Source organism: Merops nubicus, unplaced genomic scaffold (assembly GCF_000691845.1).
Source record: "Merops nubicus isolate BGI_N331 unplaced genomic scaffold, ASM69184v1 scaffold6641, whole genome shotgun sequence".
In the NCBI taxonomy this organism is placed as follows: domain Eukaryota; kingdom Metazoa; phylum Chordata; class Aves; order Coraciiformes; family Meropidae; genus Merops; species Merops nubicus.
In genome coordinates, this window is record NW_008588902.1 from 44,578 (window position 1) to 61,155 (window position 16,578).

Sequence of the window (16,578 nt, forward strand, 5' to 3'; positions counted from 1 at the left end):
CCACTTGATTAAATTTCTGGAATAACTGGAAACTTTCTGTTTGTTTTGTTTTGGTTTGTTTTTTTTTGTACTAAGAACTTACCTAGCTTACTGAAATGTATTTTACAATTCATCCTTTATTATTCATTTTATACATAACTTTTTCTCCTGTTACGACTTAGCAATACTGCACATTTCTGATCATTTCCTGTATTTTGCACAGTTGTAGGTAAAACCAATAAATAACAGTCTTCAACTGCTTACTCATACCACTGTAAGAGTTATCCTGGAGTTCACTTACTGTGTATTGACCCACTCATCCCACCAAAAGTAAATACAACCATCTATAATGGTGTCTCCTGTGGTACAGCTGTTCAGGAACATATAGGGCAAACTAATTTTAGTTAACCCGTCAGACAGACCTTAAAGAAAGAACAGAATATTAACTATGAAAGGCAAAATACATGTTTTTGATAAATACAGTGGGGTGTAAGACTTCTAAGTTGCTTTGCCCATCCCAGAGTGAGCTGCACACTTTTGCCAGATACCAAGTGTCTTCATTAACAGCTTGGTCTGTTGGAAATTACACCTGTAGCAACAGAGACATAGCTTAGTGTGATGCACTAGCTTTACAATTAGAAGTTGTATGTTCTTGCCTGCACAGAGGTGTGTTAATAGCATCTAGAAGTCTAAGAAGTGATGAGCATATCATTATTTTGTATAAGGGAGGAGTATTTCAAACAGTTAAAGGCTGTTAGTTTCTCACTCCCATTTTAGCCCCAGTCCTGCACATGGTTCAACATGACCCAGCAGTTAGGAGCTACTTGACAAGCTGATTGCATATCACATATTTTCCTAGATGTCTTCTGTGAGTAACCTCTGTTACCCATATTACCATTTATTCACTTTCTCTAGGGGATGTTCTACAGCAAAAGAATAGGGCCAGAAGAGAGCTGTGGTGAACCTCTGTTTGCTCCTGTGCTTCACTAGCATTGCCATTTCCTTTTCTATGCAGTTTTGGTGCTTAAGGAGCTGCACAGGTACAGATTAATTGGTCATGATTGCTGTATGTACCAGTGAAAATGCAAGTATAAGTATTTCTTCCAAAATAATCTCATACAGTCAAACCTGTAAACATGTAACAAATTTTATAAACAAAGGATTCCAGAAGAATTGTTGAGCTGTCATGTTACTACCAGTGAATGTAAACATGAACGTGGAATACTACCCTAGTACTGAGAGCAAGAATAGTTAGTATCTGAAGCTAGAGTTTCTTCCTTGGATAGTGCTGGGCTTTTTTTTTTCCCCTCTCCAGGAATAACAGTTGTTTCATTATTTCCTCATGCTTTAAAGCATGGTCTGTTTTTAATGCACTTATGGAAATCTAGAGACACATAGACCTACATGGAAATTCCCATGTAGCTTATCAGACAAGGCCATGTTTTATTAAGAACTGGCAACAAAAGGAAAAAAAAAACAAAACCAAAACCAAACCAAACAAACAAACAAAAAAACCCAACACATTATTAACTGTTTACTTCTGGACAGAAGTACAAAACTATGATTGTGCATAGAGGACCTTATTTAATGTAAAGGCACTACTGAAAAGTAGCAAAAAGGACAGGAATGCCTCTTAAAGACATGCTGTATTCTGAACCACCATAATGCTGGAATTTATGTTGGTCTAAAATATTTATGAGAAAAAAACACAGTCAAAAGTAACTTCACACTGTTAGGATAAATGATCATTGCAAAGCAAATTATGAGAGAATTAGAAAGAAAAACGCATGGTTATTTCCACAGTGAAATGCCCTTGAAATTACTCAAAAGAATATAGTATAAAAAGGAATCTGGGATGGCATATACCATGCACAAGAACTCTCCTGGGAAGCTGCCTTTCCTCACATGCAGTAAGCAGCTGGAAAGATGAAGGCAAGTTCCTAACCAAGCTGACTAACTAGTGGAAAGTGCTCAGTGTGACAATTGCTATTGCCATTCTGAACTGAAAATGGAAAGAATGATTTTCTTCTACTACAAAGTTAAACGGTGATGGCCATGATGTTCTGTTTATGGGAAGTGAATAGTGGGAAAGTAGGACTTAATTCTGAATTTTCTATTAAATATATTACTTCCATGAGCTGAAAAAATTATTGTAATTTTATTTTCATGACATGAATTATATGCAATAAAACATCAGGCATTTCTGTATGTGCACAGTGTACAATTGCAAGTACATTTCCTGTGTTAACGATTATTAGAATTAAATAAAATGGAAGCATCTATTTTCAGCTTTCACTTTTGCTTCATATTTGGCCATTTTATGTTGACAACCACTTGCGCTCTCTTTAGAAAGTAGAATTACCATAAGTCAAAGGCATATGTATTACAAACTCTGATTTGTCTAAAGGAAAAATATATTTCTACTTTCAGAGGTTGATTTTTTTTTTTTTTTCTTATCTATACTTAACTTTCTCATTTATTTCAGAGTTTTTAGTGTGTGAGAAGTTCACACTTCATCTTTTGGATTGTGCGTATTCTTAATCTAGGTAGCTTCTGCTGGAACGGGTGGAGGATGTTCTCATCACCAGCTGGACGTCCCCTCTGCAGTGCATCTAAGGACTAGAAAAATCAAGATTTAGTTCTATGAAACATTATATTTCTGCATAAACTAATACTATATAAATTGCATACCTGGTGATGTTTTTTTCTTCCTTTAGTCTGCTATCTTCTGTGGTATAATGTAACTGTAGTATGGAGTACTATGCCTGTAAGACCTCTGAAACTAAAGCTCATCCTAGATGGGATCAACTTATAGTTGCACTCTGCTTCTGATGGATAAGACAGTTAAAGATAAACAAGGGAAGGAAAGTGAGGTCAGATGATTGTGAAAAAAAGTCAGCTAGAAAGAGCTCTTGTCTTTTGGGGCTATCACCACTGTAAAGAGGTCACCATATCATCACTCCTCTTGGTTTGCACACTTTTTTTTGCATGGTTTTGGTGGACTTACTAAGACTTAACTCATTTAGTATAACTGGGGTAGAACTGGAGCTATGACATTGCTGACTGTAGACTTCAGGAGATTCTTTGTGCAGAGAATTATTAAAAAGGGGTGGTGTGAAGGCTGCAAAGGTGTTCCCTGCCAGTCCGATCACAATGGTGGGGTCATACAGGAGAGCAATCCAGCATATCCAGAGCCCAGGTCTGTGGTGCTCCGGGTAACCGCAAAGATGAGAAGAGGCCACATGCACCAGACGAACATTTACAGCTCTGGCACAGAGCACCAGGATGAAAATGTCTCTGTAGAACCTAGAGAGAGAATTTCTTTCTTGTGAATGATGGACTTTGACTTATGTGAGAAACTCAAAGCCAATTGATTTAATAGCAATTAACTCATCCAATATTGGAAAGCCGTGTACAGTTTGGCATAATTCATTGAAAATTGTTCTGGCAATGCTGCAGGCCATTAGACATTTCAAAAGGGGATGGGAACCGATAGATATTCTGCACAGATACATGAGAGGCACAATAGTTAAGGGAGTCTCTTTCTAATATTGCCTCATGCCAGCAGGTAGTAGCCTTCTTTTATCTTCCTAGAAAGCCTTTTTAAGGATGCTGCAGCGGGGAGGGGGAATGGGCCTACAATCTGATGGATTGGTAATCTGCCTGCCAGATAATTGTTTTTCCTATTGCACTTGATATAACAGGTTTCCACTTAAATTATCAATTACTTTATTTTTATTTTTTATGTGGGTTACAGGAGTTAATCTTGACATTGAGCTACAAAGGGCACGGCCTTTTCTTCATCAGTCTCACAGGTGAAGGAGGAGCTTTTCTGCTACTGGTCACAGGCAACCACAGAGAGGCCCTGGCCTCTATACCTCTCAGCAACCACTTTCCTTAGAGACATAAGTCCAGTCTAGCTAAGACTTTATGAACTTTTTACCCTACACCTGCCCCAGCAGTACTCACTACAGGGTACTTTCCAAGCAGGTTGGCTCAGCCCATGTGGTATTCTCTTCCATAAGGGTTTTCTGTTCTGCAGTCCAGTGCTCCTGATGGTTTCCTGTGTGCAGCAGGGCCCAGACGTCCCCCACCATGTACAAATATTGCCCGTTTCCCCCTTGTATAGGGCACAAAAAATGGGGCAGGTGACTTGGTTTTATAGTTGTAGCTCCTCAGTTTCATATTTAAGTATTCATTTAAACTGATGTGATCTTTTCTGTGGAAGTCATTCTGTGCTGTGATCTAGCTCTTGTTGCATTGCATCATGATAGCATCAACGGTGATTTTAATATTGTACAATTTTGGAGGCAGCAGTAGCTCCTTGATCTAGTTCTGTGACTGCCATCTAAAAACAACCATAAAGGACACAGTACATTTTCCATATCTAAGAAATCAGAATCAAGATACATAGTTAGCACAATCTGTTACTTGATATTTCACAGATAATTAATGAGGTTTTTATAGCAAATAGTATTTTTTCCCATTTTTTAATTAGAAAATGGAAAAAGAAAAAATAAATGAAAGAATTTTCTTATCATTTTTCTTTTGTAATTGGACTACTTGCATCAGTGCTATGTGACTGTATTTAATTAATGATCTCAGACTTTGTTATGCTGTTTGTTAATGCTAGTCATTGTGCTGGCCCATGTCTGTTAGTTTATTTGCATATGTGTGGGGGGAGTATTCCCAATGTGATGATCTTTCGTTTGATACAGAAATACAATCACATGATATGTCTTGAGAACACACTTTCCTTCTTTGTTAATCATTTTAGGCTGCTGATTCACCTTTGTCATTATAGTTTTATACAGTCATAGAGTTTAACACTGGCGAAGGCTATTCAAACACAGCATGGCCCATGTGCAGCCCAGACCTGCTGGTCACTGAGCCAGTGTGGAGGGACGCCCATGACTCAGCCTTTTACAGCGTGCTTTGCTGGGCTACATCTCACCACTGGCCAAAAAAAATGTGTCTGTTTTCTGCCTGTTCCAGTTGGGCTGATCTCTGCTCTTATGTCTGATATGGGCAATAGCAGCAGCACACTAAATTCCATTGAATCACATTGGGTTGTGCTTAGTTTCCCTTTTTGAGATGCATATATGTTCCCATTTGAGTAATGAAGTATTTGAAATGCCTTGCTGGAAAAATGGAAAGACTGTTTTACAACTATAAAACTCCTATAGCACTATCTCTAGGATACTTTTTTTGTGGGAAAATAAATGTTCAGGTATAAATGTTTCTCCATCTCAGGTGTCCACAGACATCATCTCTAAAGCACAGGTCTGGCTATACTAACTTCTGCTAAAATAGCTGTAGAAGTAGGAATCGGGTGACCAGTTTCACTGGAGAAAGTAATTAATTCCTCTGCAAGGAACAAGTACACACCACTTGTTCATAACATCAGTGACTCTTAGTTCTGAAAACAGTGGAATTCTCTGGCAGTTCAACAATGCAATTGGAATTATTGTCAAGAGTAACCCATGTACTGAGTCTGTAAATCTGAGTTTGGGAAAGCATTTTAGCTGGAGCTTAAATCTTGAACAAGCACTTGACGATACCTCTAGTAATAACACTTTAAAAGGTGCACACTGAATATCTAGGCAATAGGCATCAGTGATGTTAAAAAACACATAGCTGGATGTAGTTAGTATTTATAATGAAAAGTATCTTGGATACTGACAGCTTGTAGCATTGTAATCTATTCAACAGTATATTGGACAAAAGATGTTTATACAAAATATCAATCATTGAAAATATTTTCCATAATGTGGTCGCAACAGTACCTCCTGAAGAAACCTGGATGAGTATGTAACTCTTGAGAAATTGTTCCAAAATTTATAATTATCAGGGTTTTTTTTTAGTTGCTAGATTGTCTGGAATAGGTGCCTGAAGCACACACAGCATGCAGGCAGCAGAGGCTGTAGGGATGGCCACCTGCTTTGTTCTCTAGCAGATTAATTTCTGCAGTGGGTACCAAGAGAGTGAGCTGGGGCGTAGCTGGGCACAAGATACTGTGTGACTGATGTTTCAGGGCCCTGCAAAGAACTGTCTTGCCATTACTCCTAGTGCACAGTGTGGAAGGGTTTTTGTGGCTACAGATTCTTTTCCCCCTTTGACTAAGCTTTTTGGATGGACAGGGTGATGGGCTACTCATGCAGCCTCAACAGGTCTCCCTGGTTTGCATCCTTCACAGGGTCCCCCTGGCAAAGCACTCTGGCAGGGTCTGCACTATTTGTTCCTCTAAGCTGAGTTCCCCAGTGCTCAGGAGGGAGTAGATGTGGTCTCTCAGGTTGCAAGCCTGGAGAATTAATGGGAAAATCAAAAGAGCCTGGTCCAAAGTACTTTTGTTTTGTTGGCTTTTTAAAGTCCTTTTTCATTGATTTCAATGGACTGTGAGACAGATCCACATTGCCTGTTACATGATATGTTGGTCCAGTGACTGACAAGACTGCAAATATTTCTTCTTTGAAGTCATTGGGCAAGGCATTCACATAAATCATGGATTTTATTGAAACTGCAATTAAAACAAGTGAGACTTAATGCACACGGAAAGCCTTAGTAATCAGTATACAGGTGAACATGGAGGAAAAGGCACAAGCTTAGCCATCCTTCCAAGCAAAACTGAAAAAAGAGCTGTGTATATAATTGAACAGCATGTGAATATTAATGCACAAAATCCTCTGAGTCCCTAGTTCCCTGATGCAATTATTTTCTATTCACATTAATTGTTCCTAACAGATGACATTAATGACTTTGAGTTAAAATGTGTGCAAAGGAGGCCTTCGGCAGATCAATGCTGCTTAAAAACAGGGTCACTTTTGCAATCATTCACTCAAAGTTTAACAGCTCGTAAATAAAACAACATTAACATGTTGATTGATTTCTAAATGTTAATTTTGTAGTTCATTTTTATGCTTTTTTCCTGAAACCTGTCAAGCTCTATGGAGAATGGTGGGACTCGTGTTCATTTATCATTGTTGCATGTGAATTAATGATAAGTTGCAAAGGAGCGACTAGAAGAAAAAGTAGAGTTTGTTTTGGATGAGGAATGATCTGTTCTGCAGACAGGAAGGCTTGGACAAAGTAAGCACAAAGAGCAACATTTCAAATTAGAACAAATCCTCTTTTACCTCAGGGTCTTCACTTCCCTTCAAATTTAACAGCAGCGTTTGGAATTTTAAAAATGCTGATCTGCTGCATATTTGACAAATGCTTATGCTTTGCTCATTCCCTTCTGCCCCCCAGAAACTCCATTCACGCATCTTAGACCTCTCATCTGGGGATTTGCTCTCAGAAGTAGAACGAAACAGAAGCCTGATGCAATCTCGAACTGCTGATGCTCAGATTCATGTGAGTTTTTTGCTGTCCTTGTACCCCACCTTTGGAGTCCTCCTTTTCGCTTCTAAAGTCTGATGTCAGGGATGAGCCATAAACCTGATCTCTGAATTGAAACACTGTTGAGGCAGATAACAATACTTCTTCTTTCTTCTGTTCTCTGAAATTCAATATTGTGTCCTCAGTTGATATAGTAAGAAGATAGTGTCACTCTGTGAAAAAAAGTGTAAATCTTAGCAATGTCCCCAGTATACCTTTTTGGGTATTGATTACATCTCAGAATCTCTGAGAAATGGTCAAGGAACTTTTTATTAAAACCCATACACCGTATTATTCATCCTACTTTTATGATATATTATGTATGAACTTTTAAAAATTCATGGGCTCTGCATTTTTTTTTTCAGATGGGGTTAGCTTTGTGCTTATTTGGCAAAACATTAGCCAGCGTGGCTTTCATGTTTCATTGTCAAAGAGAAAAGTAGCTTAAAAAACAAAAGTCACATAAAGGTAGAGGGAAACAAAGAGGACAAGAGCAGAACATGGAACCTGTGTGTGCCTTTGATCTTGAAGTATAGTAATTTCAACAAAAACGTAACCTCCTTTGTAATACATACTTTAATGAAAAGGCATTGTTTCAAAGGTTCACAAAAATGCTAACGACCCTTCGCATTATATGTAATTAAGCCTTCATGTTAGGGTTTTGTAATAGAAAGTTTTGTGTCTTTAATAGTCTGATCCTTTCAATTTTCTGTGATTTCTAGAGAAAATTATGTATTTAAATTGCAATACTACATTCAGGCCTTTTTGCTCTAATTTTATTAAAGGTAATAACTCAAGAATCACGATAGCAAAACATTAAAATTTCACCACGTTAGTTAATAGACCCATATGCAATCTGAATATATTTAATTAACACATCATAAACATACTATTCCAAGTAGTTTCTCTGATAATTTAGAGAATAAAGGCAAATTGCAGGAGAAAAATCCCCTCTAGTGATCTGAATGCAGTCTCTAAATTGCGTAGATATCCAACTTCAGAATCTGCAGTGCCATGATATTTTTGCACTTTTTCTTCTCTCTTAAACAATAAAGGTGATTGCAGTAATATGTCCTTTTGCTTTGCTTAGATGTCTCCGTTTTTCCCATTGCTTGAACTGTAGGACCAAATGCCTTTCTCCTCTCTTCAGGTGCAGAGGAAACAAAGTGAGGGGGGGAAAGGCTCTCAGAGTAGCGGAGATGGCAGGAAGGGGAGGCAGTGCTTGTTAGTATGCTGTGATCTCCTCTTTCCTTCTACAGGATTTTACAGGCATCCTTCCCTTAAACACTATGGTGACTGGGACATACCCTAGTATAAAGGGCAGAAATTTGACGTGATGCGTTCTCCCAGTACCACAACTGAAAGGCAACAAAATAGCCAGAACAGGACGGTGCTGCCGTTGGCCTCTGTACAGCCAACCTTACGGTATGACGCTGCCATAGCTGAGGAGGCTGATGAAAGAGAATCTACTGTGGGAACCAAGATGTCAGAAATAAAGAGTAATTTGTCTCAACAAAGCGAGGAAGTCTGTCTGTTTCAGAGCAAAAAACACAGGCATCAGCCTGCCTCTGATGCTGAAAGATTATTTTTCCCAGAGCTAGTGGATTTAAAGGCTATTCCTCCTGCATCCATTTGACTTCCTAGGAGAGCGTGTACCAATAACTCCCAGAGGTGAAATGTGCTCTTGCTACCTCTAAATGATTTTCCCATTCATAGGTTTTGCCTGTGACAGAGAGTAATGATTTGCCCTGTAGTTACGTTTGTCAAAAACAGAACATTATTATGTCAGCTGGGCAATGAACAGCTGTACTGATGAACTCCTCAGCAGTAAAAATTCTGCTCTCTCCCATTTAACTGAAAAAAGATTCAACCCTAGTAGTAATAAATGGGAGGACATGGGAGAATAAATGGAAGAAATTAGCAGAAGGCCAACAAACATGTTAGTGTAGGAGGAGTGCCTGCAAACTGAGCATTTTTCCAGAGATCTGCATGAAGAAGCTGTGCCTACCGCATATGCAGTTTTGATAATTGTTTTGTGGATTCAATAACTTTAGGTTTCTTCTGTCTTCCTGACTATAAAGGTAAAATTTTCATTCAAGCAAAATTAATTCAGGGTATATCTACATACAAAGAAATAATAAATGTTGTTTAAGCTTGCCTTAGTGAAATCCAAAGCAAAGTTTTATGAAATGGAGTCATGTCACTCTGTCTGGTGTTCCCGGTAATTAAAAAGTTATCTGATCCTGTTCAGAAACTGGAGAATAGCATAACAGAATGGTGCAGGCACTTAACATTAAAGAAGCTCTAACACTGGTAGGCACAAGAGTATTAGTTTGAAACAAATTAAAGGCATCCTAGGTACTCCTGCAGAGGTTTAATATTTAACCTAAAGTGCTATCTGCTCTTCATTACTCTCTTACTCAAAGCTGGCACTTAGTCACAGTCAGCTGAAATTGCATTTGGAGAGGGGCGATAACTACACAAGTACTAAAGGCAGCCATAAAGTGTCAATAAATTGCATAAGCAAGAGGCTTCAGCTGTCTGCGAGCGACACAAAGATGGATTGTCCTACGTCAGAGAGTTTCTTAGACAAAGCTTTGAACTAGATAGGAAACCAAAATTAGACTGTAATGGAGAGATTCCATTCTCAGTGGACATTCTGGTTGGGGTACTAAATTAATTTACCTTGTCCGGGGTGTACAGCCTCATCTGTTACATTGTAGGGCTATAATGCAGTTGTCAAGATGTACTTGTATTCTTATAACTTTGGTTTTTATATCTTACTGGAGCACACTGCTTACATACAAAACATAATTCAAATAGACTCAGAATAATCTTTAGCAAAAGAAGAACAGAATACTGGTTCGCGAATAAAGGAGAAAACATGAAGGATTGTGGATTTTTCCCCTGACAAAATGTTAACAATTTTCCTTTAGTTCTCTGTATTAATTTCACAAGATGCTAATGGCACAACAGGAAGGTGTAAGCAGCCTCCTTGCTTTTAACTTGTCCTTAGTCAAGGGGAAGTTAAATGATCTTTTTCCACCCATAAGAAATTTCTGTTTCTTCTCATATTTTAGGAATGCCAGCAGAATGTGAAATCCAGTATACCTCTCTTGAAATACCAGAGTCAGTCCCATACGACAGGTCCAAGCCGCCTGTATCCCCGGAGCAGCTGTAGCAGCAGTGAGCTCTCCCTCTCAAGTGCTTGCAGTGAATATTCCAGTGGTTCCTCCTACACATGGAATGATGGAAAGACATACAGCAAAAGAGTAAATAAAATTATTGTTCTTCATTTATTAGCTTAAATTAATCTGAAACAAGATTAATTGAAAAGCTGCCTATTTCAGAATTTATTTTTCACTTTCTTCTTTCTTTTGTATTTAAAACAGTTATCACTAAACTCAGTAAGGGCTCTTTCCCACACGTCTCCCCCCTCTCACTCTCCCTCCTTTTAATCTTTTTTTAACAATTCCGTTATCACTCCAATTTGCTCACAGTTATTCTGACATTTATTCTGTCTCTCACAATCCAAATTGTTGTTCTTCTTTATCTTAATCCTTCCATTCATACTGTTCTTCCTACAGGTTTTAAATGCTCTGCAGCCTTCACACCACTATGAAATCCTTCAGTAAAAAAGAACATTGCTATTAATAGCAATAGATGAATTGTAATGCCCTGTGTAACTCCTAAGTCTCTTTACTAAAAGGCTAATGCTTTTTATTAAGAGCACTTGTGAGTAATATGTGAGTTTTGTTTTAACAGTCATCCGTGAGCTGGGATAAAAGAATAAGCATTGGTTCTTCACTTCCAAGCAACCTCTCAAGTCCTGCAGATGATCTACCTCCAACTCGTATCAAGGAAAACCATATCTTAGAAGGGCTGAAGAAATTGCAAAAGCAAAAAATATCACTTGAATCACCTTCAGTAATATCAAAATGGGGTTACAAAGATTGCATGAACTCTAATGAAGGAATATATTCCCCTGGAGTTAAATGTGTCAGCCATAATGAGCAGACTAATTGTAAGCCAATGGAAAGAGGAAGTATTTGCACTGAACTTAACAAAACTTTCTCTTATGATTCAGACTTGCACGATGATGCAGATGATGACTCTTCATCCTTACTGTTGCTGCAGGAAGTACCAAGCAAAGACTGCAGGACCTTTTGTAACAAATTAACTCACAGCATTTCTGACAGTCTCTTTGACTGGGATTCCAATAGGAAACATTTGTCAGAAAGAAGTTTGTATTTTAATTCAAAGGAAAGACCTGAAAAATTGACTAGTTTTGTCAGTGGATTTCAGGCAGAAGTAAAATCATGTGCCAGAGCAAAGCTGCCTGAGTTACAGTTAAATCAAAGCCATGCTAATACAGGCTGGAAGGACCTTAATTTTCAGCTTTCAGATACTGATGACAATGAAGCCTTGGATGAGCTGCATATAGAAAGCAGTGATGAGAAAAGTCCATCAGATTTATTAGCAACTCCTTTTACTGAGGAGTGCACAAAGACCTGTGACGTGCTCAAAGTCATGGAGAATTCTCAGTTTGTATCTAGTGACAAGGAGGAAAAACAGATATCTGCTCAGTCAGACATTAGGCCAAAGACATGTAATTTCATTAAACAACAGAAGGTTGTAAAAAAGACCTCTTCTGAAGAATGCATTACTGTAATATTTGATGCTGAGGATGGTGAGCCTATTGAATTCAGCTCACATCAAACTGGAGTTGTCACTGTAACAAGAAATGATATTTCAATCAACCAGCCACAAACTAGATCCAGTGCAGAATATACTGAACTTATACCTCAGGGAATAACTGATTTGCAGACAGGAACCAATGCTAGAAACTACACTGCTTTAGGAAGACCTGAAAATGAAACCGAGAAACAGACTCCTGAAGATAATCCAGGGAATGAAAATACAGTTGTCCCCGTGACCTGCAGTGAATCTTCACGCTATGGAAGAGTGACCCTGCAAAACACTTCACAACAAAAACTAGTGAAGCCAGTATATGATGTATCTCACAAGGCCAGTTCAAGCTCCACTGTGCATGCAGGAATCAATCAAAAGCCAAACTTGAGTAAAATACCCAGCAGAGGTAAACTTTCTCCACAAAAAACTGCAATGACAGAGAGCAAGGAGACACTTGTAGCTCAGCCAGTGGGCCCTGCAACCCTTGAAAAATCACCTGCTCTGACACCTGTAAAGCTGTCAAGATTAAAAAAGGCACAAAGTCCACCTCGTAATTTTGACTCAAAAGTTGACTTCCAGGTTCCAAAACCCCCTGCCCACCTCCTGCCTGGCCTGAAACGTCCAAACAGAGGTGATGGGTCAAAGTATCCAAAGAGTCAGAGTCCAGCATCACCACTGTTGCCTCAGCACCTTATAGAGCCCAGTGACTATGGAGAACCTCCAACCAGAGACTTTCATTGTGATTTAACAACTGTAGAAGCGCGATCACCATCCCCACCCCTTCCTCCAGGCAGGTCAACATCCCTGTTGGTTAGGCCTAATTATGCTCATTCACCACCTGTAGTGGTAAAGTTAGGAGGAGCTGGTCCCAGTGAAGCAGCAAAAAATATCCTGAAATCGTCACCATTAAAAGGAACTGTGAACTCTGGCTTTCATAATCAATCTCGTCATGAAATACAAGCCAAAAATGTATCTTCTGGGGCCAAAATTGAATTACCTTACCTTCAGGAAAATGCAGAAGCAATTATGCAAAATAAATGCGTATCTCAGCAACCCCATAGTGCATGCCAAGGACTTTCCAAAGTTTCCACAAAGCAGGTCTGCCCAAAAAGCCCTAATCAGCTGGGTCTCCACAGGAATCGTGAATTTTCCAACACAGGTTTTCAAACAGCCAGGTCCCCTTCTCTAGGTTGTCCATCATTGGAAACAACTGCTTCGCAGAACACATATTCCAGCAAAAAAGATACCTCCAGTGATAGTGGGGTGGATCAACCACAAAAGATGCCAAACATTCTCCCTGATACTCCTCGATGTCATACAGCAAGCACAAGCGAGCCTTTACTATCTCAGGTGAACAATTCCCCATTGTCAACACTGTTTCATGGTAGTGACACTGCACATGCTACCCAAAACTCTAATGAGAAAGGAATGAAAACCCGTCTCCCTGGAGGACTGAAATTATTTGTCAAATCTCCGCAGCTTCTCCGAAAGAGCTCTACTGTACCAGGGAAGCAGGAAAAAGACAGTATAAATGCAGCTTCCAAAAGTAATGTGAGTTCAAGTAAATACAAGCAAAATGAATCTGTAAGTGTAACTACTAGAGGTGCAACAGATGCTGATTTAAAAGACTCTACGTCTGATACTGAAGTGAAAAAAAAATTTACTGTGGGACTTGGTATGGATGCAGCATCACCTCATTCACATGGAAGCTGCAACTTAGTGGTAGACAGAGGAGATGGATTAGAAAACAAATTAGTTAAGAGATCTGTTTCTTCTAGCAACAAGTCACACTTGAAGCCAGCTCTGGGCATGAATGGAGCAAAAGCTCGTAGTCAGAGTTTTAGCATTCATACAGGGGAGAAGCCATCTGCCCCTGTGACAGAAGGTCTCGGAAAAGTACGGACTCAGATTATTACAAACACTTCTGACAGAGGAAATTCTCTAACAAGGCAGAACTCGGCCATGGAAGGACTTCAAATCAAAGCCATTCCTGGGTCAACAGTGACACCAGACACTCTTTTGTATACTCCTAAAACTACAGAAAATTCTTATTCTAGGCAAGGTTCTCTTGGAAATACAAGTAGTTGCAATAGCCAGCATGGAAGCCCAAGCAAACTGCCCTTCAGATCATCTTCAAAAGTAGATTTGTTTCACAACACTTCAAAATCTGAGGGAAGAAAGCCATTTTCTCAGAAGGATGCACGCAGTCTATCTGTCCCAAGTGAGAAAAGCACTGAAAATTCTAAAAGTGAAGCTCTAGGTAAAAAAAGCGTTCTGCCAGCAGAATTGGAGTTAGAAGCATCAGCTACTCTATCTTCCAAAGAAGTTTCATCATTTCAAAGCTCAGATGGAATAAAGTGTTCTCATAAACAAGAAGCAACAAAGTCACGAAGACAGCAAATGTCTTTAAAGTTAGCAGAAGGCTCTGAGAAGGTTATCGATGTTTTGAGTGCACCAGCTCTACAACCTACAATAGAGGAGAAAGTCATGTTATGCATCCAAGAGAATGTGCAAAAGGGTCAGGGACAAACCAAATCTCCCACTGTGGAGACTAAACAAAGGACTGGGCCCTCAATAGCTAGTTGGTTTGGCTTTCGAAAGAGTAAGCTCCCAGCACTGAGTAGCAGGAAAACTGATGTTCCTAAAACAAAGGTAGAAAAAAAAGATGTAAAAGTTTCAGGATTTGGAATTAAGCAGGCAAAATTAGACAGAAGAAAAGAAAAAAAACCTGAACAACACTGTGAAATAGAAAATGAAATTAATCAGAAAACAGACAACAGTGACATTTTAGCTGATGTCATGGAGAGCAAAATGATGAAACCTTCACAAGACATGCCCAGTGAGACTGAGTTTGAACAAGTCAAAGGCTCCACCACAGCTACATACTCGCCAAAAGACAGTTTTATGAAAGAGCTTTTAAGCAGGTAAAACTCTGGAACACAATTTGGGATATGTTGTTGTACACTGTAGCTTTACGGGTGCGGAGATGCTAAGTTCAGTGTATGTGCCTTTTAGATCCAGAATGTGCAGTAGCAATCAGTAGGTGCACTATCAGGACTTCAATGTCTACAGGAAAAGTCATTAATAATGAGACGATAATTTTGTTCATGTTACTTTGTTAAGCAAACTAATGGCCTTTGAAATTAAAGAATGGCAGATTACATCCATATTTGTAGAAATTCAAACACTTCCAGAAATCAAGAATCTAGGCAATTGGTGTGTAAAGACTGAGCATAGTTAAGTACATGTTTTAATGTATTACATCTTCATATATTGTAACCAGCAAACTTATATTGGGTAACTAGTCAGAATTAATTACATTTCTAGCTACGACAACCTTTGGCCACAGAAGAACTTAGCAATTGTTATACTGTGTTTTCACATTTGCCCCACAGCAGTCCCAAATATAATATAAATCATTATACATGGAAGACTAAATTGATATACTACCTGAAATTGCAAGTGACAGATTTGATCAAGGCTAGTTAGAAACATTTATCACTCAAGGGTCTGGAGACAGAAAGATACAGAGAGGTTACTTTAAACATTAAAGGAATGGAAAAGTAGAGTGATTGAAGAAGGGCAATGTAATTTATCAGAGGAATCACTCTCTACCTGCAGAGTTGATAAGAAAGCAGCTCAGCAGACAGAAAGTGGATCAAATAATGTTTCCTACAGGAGTGTGTCGAAGGGCAGCTCCCAGGGCTCCTCTCTTCACAGCAACTCTATCAGCTCTCAAGGAAACCACAAGAAAAACAGCAACACAAAAGCTGATATGGAAATTCAGAATCAGACCCTGGTAAGTGCTTAGTATGTGAAAACATTATTACCTTCTTTTTAACTTCTGGATGTGTTCCTTATTGCCAGTACAGGCAAACAGGATAATAACTGTTTATATATGATGGAAAGATTTTGTGTAGTGAGAGAATTGTGAATTAATACAAAAGTTGGCAGCTTGACTACAGGCCAGATTATATAGCTAGTCATGAAGATCCTACTGCTTCTGCTGGCAATTCAATTCCAGTGGAGGTACATGCACAGTGATGCCATAATCAAACTGTAGCAGAGTGAAATAATAAAAACATATCTTTTTTTCATTTTTTCGTGTTTCCCTGAAGATTGCATGCTAGTGTTGAACATTCCTTTAAGACCATTATCAAAATCATTGAGCCTAAAAAGTGTACCTCTGATGGGGAAAAGGCAAAGTATTTGACCACATTTGGGAATATTTGTCACTTAGGAGGGAGTCTTTAAAAAGCAAAAACATGCGTTTGACCCATGTCTCTCTTTGTACTATGGAAAATCTCCCTGCTAATGGCCTGTAGTTAGTTTCATGCTTCAATAAAGAACTAACAATACCTGATAGTTTAATTTACCCAGACAGTAGGAATGTTGCAATTTAGAAGAAAAATAATTTTGTTTTCTCTTAGCTGCTAAATTCTGGTTCTTGAAGTTATGAGTGGCTAACTTTTGCTATCTTGAGAAGTGTACACAGAGACTAGGATTGTAGCCTAAAGTCAAACTGAAAGA

General features: G+C 38.8%; 1 protein-coding gene across 1 annotated transcript in view; it reads left to right on the forward strand.

The window, feature by feature from the left end:
• NCKAP5 (NCK-associated protein 5) overlaps positions 1 to 16,578 on the forward strand; it is a gene marked incomplete at both ends in the record, with an annotated part of 75,494 nt that overhangs the window by 27,760 nt on the left and 31,156 nt on the right. Inside the window, 4 exons of the mRNA XM_008949397.1 lie at positions 7,228 to 7,332; positions 10,437 to 10,628; positions 11,122 to 14,972; positions 15,670 to 15,847. Of these exons, the coding sequence (XP_008947645.1) occupies positions 7,228 to 7,332; positions 10,437 to 10,628; positions 11,122 to 14,972; positions 15,670 to 15,847 (4,326 nt within the window). The remainder of the gene's footprint in view (positions 1 to 7,227; positions 7,333 to 10,436; positions 10,629 to 11,121; positions 14,973 to 15,669; positions 15,848 to 16,578) is intronic.